The sequence below is a fragment of the Rana temporaria genome, chromosome 2 (genome assembly GCF_905171775.1).
Source record: "Rana temporaria chromosome 2, aRanTem1.1, whole genome shotgun sequence".
Lineage (NCBI taxonomy): Eukaryota > Metazoa > Chordata > Amphibia > Anura > Ranidae > Rana > Rana temporaria.
In genome coordinates, this window is record NC_053490.1 from 81,937,199 (window position 1) to 81,947,368 (window position 10,170).

Consider the following 10,170-nt stretch of genomic DNA (forward strand, 5'->3'; position numbering starts at 1 on the left):
TCTGGAAAGACGGCAAGCAAACCAGAATTTTTTTTTTTTAAAGTGTATTTTGTGCGTGTACTCGAGAGAGGAGCCGGACTGCAGGAGTTGGGAGTAGGCAGGCCTCCCCCAGAGGCAATCTGCCACCTTTCTCCATGCCCCGGGTGGCAATGGCGGGTGTGAGGGGGTCCTCCCACACAGCCTGTCCTACCTGCTCCGCTTTGAAGCCCAACGGGGCAGAGGGACTCCCTATAAGGGAGTGAGAGGATTAGCCCGCTCAACCAGCCCTGTTAGTCCTTTGCCTCTCTTTTTAGAGACCGTGTGGTCAAAGTGCGTGATGTTAACCCAATTTCGAGTACGTGTAAGTGTGGTGGTTTTTGTGGGAGGGGGGTGGGCGTACTAAGCGCAGGCTTACCTCGCATAGCACACCCACCGGGAGCCGGGCTGAGACCACCAAACTCAATTCACATGTAGCCGAGACCGGGATCCGAACCCCTAGCTGCAGAGGTGAATGGCTTGTCAGCGCAGTGCCAATCGCGTTGAGCCACCGCAGCTCCAGCAAACCAGAATTTGACATTGAAGTTATTTGAAGTCAGATTCCCACTCTCTATCCAATAACATGTCCCTTCTACTCTTCCTTCTCACATCGGTGTCTTTTATCCTCAAATTATCCTTACTCTACCCGTCCTTTCTACCCCACAGCATACACATATCACCCTCACTCCTACCCTCTCCCTACTACTGCACCTATCACCTCCTGCAATTGCTGAACCCACATGCTGACCTAAACACCAGGGCAGTTAGACATGTGCGCTAACACACTTCCCACTCCCATCGTCCTCCCAAATCCTGGTCCTTCATTTTCAAACTGAAAACCACATATCCTCTGGCAAAAGCTGCAATCCACTCAGTTTAATTTCTATCCGCCTGCTTCCTAAAACCAGCCCCCCAATTTCATGCGCCCTTTGGAATGCTCGCTCCATCTGTAACAAGCTCCCATCTGTGCATGACCTTTTCATCTCTCATGACTTTAACATATTCACCATAACTTAAACCTGGCTTCACAATTTTGACTTGGTTTCTCCTGCTGCCCTCTCCCATAGTGACCGCCACTGGACTCACTCCCCTAGACTAGGATGACCAGACATCCTCGGTTTCTGGGGACAGTCCCCGGATTGAGTACACTATCCCTGCACCAAGTCTGTCCCCGGTATTGTCCCCGGATTTGATTTGAACATGGGCTGAGGCAATTTCAAAGACAGTCGGTGCAGAATAAAAAAAAAAAAATTGAATTACACACCCCGGCTCCGCCTCTCCTACTAGCTTAGGGGAGTGTGTTTTTTTCCATTATCTGTGCTCCTTTCTGATGATCATGTGCTGGTCAGAGCGGAGGGACTATTTTTACAGTTTCGAGGTCCATGCTCCGCTCGCATGTTCTTCTGCCTTGGCTCAAGTCCCGGCCAGCGGCCTGCCTGCTTGTCTCCTTGCCTTCCCTGGTGAAGTGATCTTCCTCCGCTCCACACACAGTAGTAGCTGGGGCCCAGGGGAGTAAGACTTAGGCTGCGAGGCGGGCGACGGCAGCGATGGGCAGAAAGTCACTGATTGCCGCCACTACTAGTAAAAAAAAAAATATGTCCCCGGATTTCATTTAAAAAATCTGGTCACCTTACCCCAGACCCAAGGGACAGAAAGGAGGTGGAGTTGGATTCCTTCTATCCCCACAAAGCACCTTCCAAGTCCTTCCCATTCCTCCTTCTCTATCCCTCTCTTCTTACGAGATGCACTGTATCCGTCTGTTTTCTCCCATTTCTCTGAGGATTGCAGTAATTTATCGGCCTCCTGGACCAGTATTGTGCTTTTTTGATGACTTCGCTGCCTGGCTACCCTAATTTCTCTCCTCTGAAATACCCACTCGCATTCTTGGTGACTTCAACATCCCTGTCAATGTTAACAGCCCAGCTACAGCTCAACTTCTCAACTTAACCTCATCTTTTGACCTAACCGAATGGACACATACTTCCACTCACTCCAATGGTAATACCCTCGACCTTGCATTCTCCCATCTCTGCAATCCTGGCAACCTCACCAACACCCCCTTTCCTCTCTCTGATCATAACCCCATCAGTTTCACTGTATCCTTGCCTCCAACCACCCATCCCTCCAAGCAGCAAATGATTAATTGTAGGAACCTTCACCACTTTAATCCTCTTCTCTATTTTGCTACTGACCACCTATATGACATATTCTCTCCCCTGTCCTGTCCTGACCTGGCCACCTCTGTCTACAACAGTTCACTCTCATCATCACTAAATACACTTGCTCCTCTAACGCAGAATCAGGCCCTGACTATTCCAACCCTGGCAAACTGACAACACTAGAAATCTCAAGAGACATTGCCGTGCTCTTAAATGACTGTGGCGTAAAACCAAATGCCTGCAGGACTTCACCCTATATTAATCTGCCTTCCTAAGATACAATTCCTGCTTCCATGCTGCCAAACAAGCCTACCTTTTCTCTCTCATTAATACCTTGTCATCCAATCCCCGTCAGCTCTTCTCAACTTTTAGCTCTGCTTCGTCCCCCTCCCCCTCTACCCACTAACTCACTCACTGCCCAAGAGATTGCCAATCACTTCAAAGACAAGAGTGATGCAATAGTGAAGACACCTCCACACTGTGCGTACATCTTCCCCACCCAACATACCTTGCCTAACAGCACATTCAACACTCTCCTCTTTCAAAATGGCTACTAAAGAAGAGGTTACAAAACTTTTCTCAGATGCCCACCTAACCAACTGTCCCCTGGATCCTGTTCTCTCAGAACTTCTATGGTCACCCTCTTATTCTATCCTATGCTCCCTCACTCACATATTCAATCTCTCTATCTCTAGTGGCACCTTCCCCTCACCTCTAAACAATGCACAGATCACTCCCAAACGTAAAAAGGTCTCACTGGACCCCACGAACCTGAACAATATAAAGGGGTTGCAAACTCTTGCCTTTCTTCACCTTAAAGGGGTTGTAAAGGTACACGTTTTTTTTTCACCTTAATGCATTCTTTGCATTAAGGTGAAATAACATCCTAGGATTAGCCCCCCCCCCCCCCCCCCATTTACTTACCTGACACCTCGAAAGTCCCGTGCCATGAACGCTGGCTTCTCGGCTCATTCATTGGTTGATTGAAAACAGCGCAGCTATTGGCTCGCGCTGCTTTCAATCACATCCAATGACGCGGCCCGCCGGGGGGCGGGGCCGAGTGATACAGTGAGCAACTATAGCCGCTGGCTGTATCACGGGAGGCGCCCGCAAGAACGAACCACCTTGCGAGAGACCTTGCATGAAGGTGGATAGTTCTTGCGGGGAGGAGCCGAGACAGCCGCCGAGGGACCCCAGAAGACCAGGTTCGGGGCCACTCTGTGCAAAACGAGCTGCACAGTGGAGGTAAGTATAACACGTTTGTTATTTAAATAAAAAAAATTGCCTTTAGTGTACCTTTAATGCATTCTATGGGGGGGAATCGGAAGGTTTTTTTAAATCGAAGCAGTACTTACCATTTCAGAGAGCGATCTTCTCCTCCGCTTCTGGGTACGGTCTTCGGGACTGGGCGTTCCTATTTGATTGACAGTCTTCCGAAAGGCTTCCGACGGTCGCATCTATGGCGTCAGGAGTAGCGGAAAGAAGCAGAACGTCGTTGCGGCTCTATACGGTGCCTGCGCACCGACGTTCGGCTACTTTTGGAAAATCGTGACGCGATAGATGCGACCGTCGGAAGCCTGTCGGAAGACTGTCAATCAAATAGGAACGCCCAGTCCCGCAGCCCATACCCGGAAGCGGCGGAGAAGATCGCTCTCTAAAACGGTAAGTTCTGCTTAGTTTTTAAAAAAACTAGCCGATTCCCCTTGACAAAATGAGCATGAATTTAATGTTAAGAATTTACATTTCCGGGTGAACCTCCACTTTAAGGTGAAAAACTTCTCACACTCGCGAGGAGACAGCTCGATCACACAGTGGGGAGGCATCGCAGGATCCAGGGACAAGGTAAATAAACTATGCCTGTGGATACTGCGATGCGATCCCGAGTCTGGCTCGGGGATACGGCTTATGGTACTGGATTTCCACCCCGAGCCAGACTTGGGAATACCGCCAGGGGGGTTAAGACCCATCGCATTGCTCCCATTCATCTCTAAACTTCTAGAATGCTTAGTCTACAACCATCTTAGCTCCTACCTCAGTGAAAAAAACCTTCTTGACCTCTTACAGTCTGGCTTCCGCTTGCAGCACTCCACAGAAATTGTCTTACTAAAACTCAATAACGATTTACAAACTTCAAAAAACAATGATCATTACTCCATACTCCTACTGCTTGACCTCTCTGCAGCCTTTGATACTGTTGACCACCCGCTTCTTCTCAATAAACTCTGTTCCCTTGGCCTCCAAGGTTCAGCTCTATCCTGGTTCTCTTCCTATCTATCACAGCGCTTCTTCAGTGTTAACTACAACTCTGTCTCCTTCTCTCCATTGACCCTTTTTGTGGGGGTCCCCCAAGGTTCTGTTCTTGGACCCCTTTTCTTCTCTATCTACACCTCCTCCCTTGTTCACTTGATAACCGCCCACGTCTTCCAATACCATCTATACGCAGATGACACCCAAATCTATCTGTCTGCTCCTCACCTCACTCCTTCAGTCTCCTCTCCCATTACTAACTTACTAACTGACATACAGTATCAGCATGGATGTCGTACCCAGTTCCTTAAACAAAATCTCTAAAACCAAGCTGGTAATATTACCCCCCTGCCCGTGCCTCCCTCCATGAATTTTTCATCAAAATCAATTATGCAACCATCAATCCCTCCCCTTATGCCAGGCTACTAGTTGTAATCCTAGACTCTGACCTGTCCTTTCAGCCCCAAATCCAATCGCTGTTGAAAACTTTTAGACTTCACCATCGTAACATCTCTAATATTCACCCCTTTTTAACAAACGAAACCACCAAGTTACTCATCTCTCGCCTTGACTATTGCAACTCCCTTCTCATTGTCTTACCTCTCTATATGCTATCTCCTCTTCAGTCTATCATGAATGCTGCTGCCAGACTTATCCACCTTACCAACCATGCAGTATTTGCCACCCCTCTCTGCCAATCCCTCCACTGGCTCCCGATCGCCCAGCGAATTAAATTAAAAATATTAACCACATCATACAAAGCCATTCACAACACTGCCCCGAGCTACATCACCAATCTAGTCTCCAAACATCACTGAAACCATTCTCTACGCTCTTCTCAAGACCTCCTACTCTCAAGCTTCCTTGTCTCCTCTTCCCATGCTCGCCTCCAGGATTTCTCCAGAGCCTCTCCCATCCTGTGGAACTCTCTACCTCAACCTGTCCAGCTATCTGCTACTCTAGCTGCCTTCAGTCAGTCCCTAAAAAGGCATCTCTTCTGGGAAGCCTATCATACCTCCAACAAATTTTTTACCACTTACATCAGCTCATTCCTCACAGTCACAACCTTTTGTACCACCTTCCCCACCCAATTAGATTGTAAGCAAGGTCCTCTTAATCCTCTTGTATTTTACTGTATTGTAACGATATTGTCTCCCTTTAATATTGTCAAGTGCTGCGTAAACTGTTGGTGTTGTATATATTCTGTATAATAATAATAATAACCAATGCCTATTGTTCACACTAATGATAACCTGACCTGAGTCAGGAGCGCCAGCAGGGGACCCGATAACAAGAAGATTGGGGCTGCTCTGATAAAGACTTGTGACGTGGCGTAACATGTAAGGGACGGGCGGATTAAGGAATCACATCAGGAAGTTTTTCCAGCCGTTTTTCCAGACGTTTTTCCATCGTATGCAGCGTTTTTTTAATAAATCGGATTTTACTTGCTTCACTATGGGATGCCTTTTTACTTTATTTTGAGTACCATTGATGTCCATCTGGAGGTTTGAGCTTATATCGCAGGATGCCAGCAGCAACCGGACCTGTGGTGAACCGCACAGCACTCATCCCTCACCAACGGAGATCCATATACTCAAGGCACTAATATTACTTTGGGAAGGTAAGCGCTCTGTGAGTCCACTCTATTGAAGATTTATGTTAGAAGATTACTGAAGGAACATCATCATCACTGTTTCAGTCACTCACGAAGTGTTTATTATTGGGACTTTTTGCTTGCATTTTTGTTTACTTGCTAGCTCGTTTGTTTTTTCAGCATCATCATTTGTTTTTTCAGCATCACTACCTGTTATTGCACTTACTGTAATAAGGCACTACCTTAGCCCATTGCTGGTTCGGCACGTAGTTGTACTTATTACTCATTGTTGGGATTTTTTGTTTTCACTTGCTACATGCTAGCTTGTTTGTTTTTTCAGCATTATCACTTGTGATCGCACTTATTTTTATAAGGCATACTTCTAGCTTATTGCTAGCTTGGCACGCAGCTGTGCTCATCCTATTTATTGCGCTCATCACTTTCATTATTTTTCTGCTCTGTGCAAAACAATTGCACGGAGCAGGTAAGTATGCTGTTAGTTTTTTGTGTTTGTTTTTTTAAAAGCTGAAGTTTTAATACAACTTTAAAACTGGGTGATGAACATCCAAACTCTGCTACTAGGATGAGGTCATACACCATGGGTAGCACAGCAACAAGACACAAGGTAGTTATGCTGTATCAGCAAGTTTTCTCCCAGAGACCTCCCAAAGATTTCAAAGCAGAATGGGATTTTAACCTCCCTGGTGGTAATCCCGAGTCTGGCTCGGGTGAAATTCCAGTACCATTAGCAGTATCCCTGAGCCAGACTCAGGATTGCATCGCAGTATCCAGGCATGGTTACTTACCTTGTCTCCTGGATCCTGCGATGTCTCCCCGCTGTGTGAGCGAGCTGTGTCCTCCTCACAGTGCCTGAGTGCCGCTGAGCTCCGTTCCCTGCAACGTTACGACGCACGGGGGCGGAGATCAGCGCCAAATTCAAAAAAGTAAAAACACAATACACATACAGTATACTGTAATCTTACAGATTACAGTACTGTATAAAATAATTACACACCCCCTTTGTCCCTAGTGGTCTGCCCAGTGTCCTGTATGCACTTTTATATAATAAAAACTGTTCTTTCTGCCTGGAAAACCCCCCCCCCCCCTTCCTGACCTGCTGAGCTGTTTGCTCGGATAAGGGCCTGGTATGGATTTAGGGGGGGATGGGGGGCTCCACACCGTTCTTTTTTTGCATGGTGTTTTTTTTCTTTCTTTTTATTTTTTTCAATAGCCGGATGCCGGCAATTGCAACTGCAAGTCATTTTAAATGTGATGTGACTCATTTTTTTTCTTTAGAAATGTAATTTTTGCTGCAGCATGTTCTATGCATGCTTCAGATGGGCCACTTTACAGACAGATTAAGGGGATTCCTCTAGGCCAGTGGTGGTGAACCTTGGCACCCCAGATGTTTTGGAACTACATTTCCCATGATGCTCAACTACACTGCAGAGTGCATGAGCATCGTGGGAAATTTAGTTCCAGAACATCTAAGAAGCCATGGTTCGGCATTACTGCTCTAGGCACTATATTTAATAGAATATTTAATTTTTTTGTTGAACTTTAAGCATCATTAAAATCACTGTTTTTTTTTAAAAAAAATGTTTAAAAAAAAAAAAGTATACGCCTTCAAAATAGGATCCCTGTACTATTCATAGATCCCTGTATTATTCATAAATGCCTATAGTCTTCATAGATCCCTGTACTATCCATAGATTATTGTACTATCCATATATCCCTGTACTATTCATAGATCCCTGTACTATTCATAGATCCCTGTACTATCTATATATTCCTGTACTGTCTATAGATCCCTGTACTATTCATAGATTTCTGTACTATCCATAGATTATTGTACTATCCATATATCCCTGTACTATTCATAGATCCCTGTACTATCTATAGATCCCTGTACTATTCACAGATTCCTGTACTATTCATAGATTCCTGTACTATTCATAGATTATTGTACTATCCATATATCCCTGTACTATTCATAGATCCCTGTACTATCTATAGATTCCTGTACTGTCTATAGATCCCTGTACTATTCACAGATTCCTGTACTATTCATAGATTCCTGTACTATCCATAGATCCCTGTACTATTCATAGGATCCCTGTACTATTCATAGATCCCTGTACTATTCATAGATTATTGTACTGTCCATATATCCCTGTACTGTTCATAGATCCCTGTACTATCTATAGATTCCTGTACTGTCTATAGATCCCTGTACTATTCATAGATTCCTGTACTATTCATAGATTCCCGTACTATCCATAAATCCCTGTACTATTTATAGGATCCCTGTACTATTCATAGGATCCCTGTACTATTCATAGATCCCTGTACTATTCATAGATCCCTGTACTATTCATAGATCCGTGTACTATCCATAGATTCCTGTACTATCCATAGATCCCTCCCTGTACTATTCATAGAATCCTTGTACTATCCATAGATTCCTGTACTTTTCATAGATCCCTGTATTATTCACAGCATCCCTGCACTATTCATAGATCCCTGTACTATTCATACATCCCTGTACTATCCATAGATTCCTGTACTATCCATAGATTCCTGTACTATTCATACATCCCTGTACTATCCATAGATTCCTGTACTATCCATAGATTCCTGTACTATCCATAGATCCCTGTACTATTCATACATCCCTGTACTATCCATAGATTCCTGTATTTTTCATAGATCCCTGTATTATTCATAAATGTCTATAGTCTTCCTGTACTATTCATAGATCCCTGTACTATTTATAGATTCCTGTACTATCCATAGATTCCTGTACTATTCATAGATCCCTGTACTATCTATAGATTCCTGTACTATCCATAGATCCCTGTACTATCTATAGATTCCTGTACTATCTATAGATTCCTGTACTATCCATAGATTCCTGTACTATCCATAGATTCCTGTACTATCCATAGATTCCTGTACTATTCATAGATCCCTGTACTATCTATAGATTCCTGTACTATCCATAGATTCCTGTACTATCCATAGATTCCTGTACTATTCATAGATCCCTGTACTATCTATAGATTCCTGTACTATCCATAGATTCCTGTACTATCCATAGATTCCTGTACTATCCATAGATTCCTGTACTATCCATAGATTCCTGTACTATCTATAGATCCCTGTATTATTCATAAATGCTTATAGTCTTCATAGATTCCTGTACTATTCATAGATCCCTGTACTATTCATAGATCCCTGTACTATCCATAGATTCCTGTACTATCCATAGATCCCTGTACTACCCATAGATTCCTGTACTATTCATAGATCCCTGTACTATCTATAGATCCCTGTATTATTCATAAATGCTTATAGTCTTCATAGATCCCTGTGCTATTCGTATATCTGTGCACTTTTCATACACACTGATATGGTGTGAATAACTTCATCAGCCCCAGCACATGTTCACACACTGAACAGCTCCATCTCCATCTCCATGACAACAGTAAACAACCTGCACATAAAGCCAGTTACCGGCTGAGACTTCTCTGCTCCAAAACTTAGATAAGTGACCCCAAAGTGCAGCCATGGTCTCCCCTTACCTTTGGGAACTGTATGTCTCCAGCCTGCCCAGGGCAGACGAGGGTCTCCACTTCATCCTCTCAGCCATGGTCCTGGAGATCAGTCCTGGTTCATCAGAGTGGACTGCAGTGTCTTCTGTCACACAGATCAGGGAGGACAATGACAGGGGGAGGGGGACAGGATTGCCCTTGTCTGTGCAGTGTTACCCTCTTCTCCTGGTGTCTGCTGCCCAGGCAGGACTACTCCTGTGTAGTGTCAGATCAGGTTGCTGGAGCTCCAATGCTGCCTCTAGAGAAAGCTCACATTACACACTGAGCCTGGAAACAGATGACTAATCTCTTCATCCACAACACAACACCTTTAATGCCAGTAAATGCAGGTTACAGTAAAGTGCTCAACACAATCCTGGTAACAATGAAAAACCAAATGCAGGACACTTGAAACACACTTATATTCACAAACTTTTATTAAAGGAGTTACATTATCGCAGCCCCTAGCAACCAATCAGAGATCATTTCACTAGTAAAGGGCGATCTTATGTCTTTTCCGATGACCACTGCAAGGGTTCTGCTCATGGTAATTACTTTTATT

At 44.6% G+C, this 10,170-nt stretch overlaps 1 protein-coding gene across 1 annotated transcript in view; it reads right to left on the reverse strand.

The window, feature by feature from the left end:
- LOC120929180 (WD repeat-containing protein on Y chromosome-like) overlaps positions 1–9,932 on the reverse strand; it is a 181,936-nt gene extending 172,004 nt beyond the window's left edge. The window contains exon 1 of the mRNA XM_040340457.1: positions 9,600–9,932. Coding sequence (XP_040196391.1) covers positions 9,600–9,667 — 68 coding nt within the window. The 5' untranslated portion in view covers positions 9,668–9,932. The remainder of the gene's footprint in view (positions 1–9,599) is intronic.
- Positions 9,933–10,170: the final 238 nt, after the last annotated feature.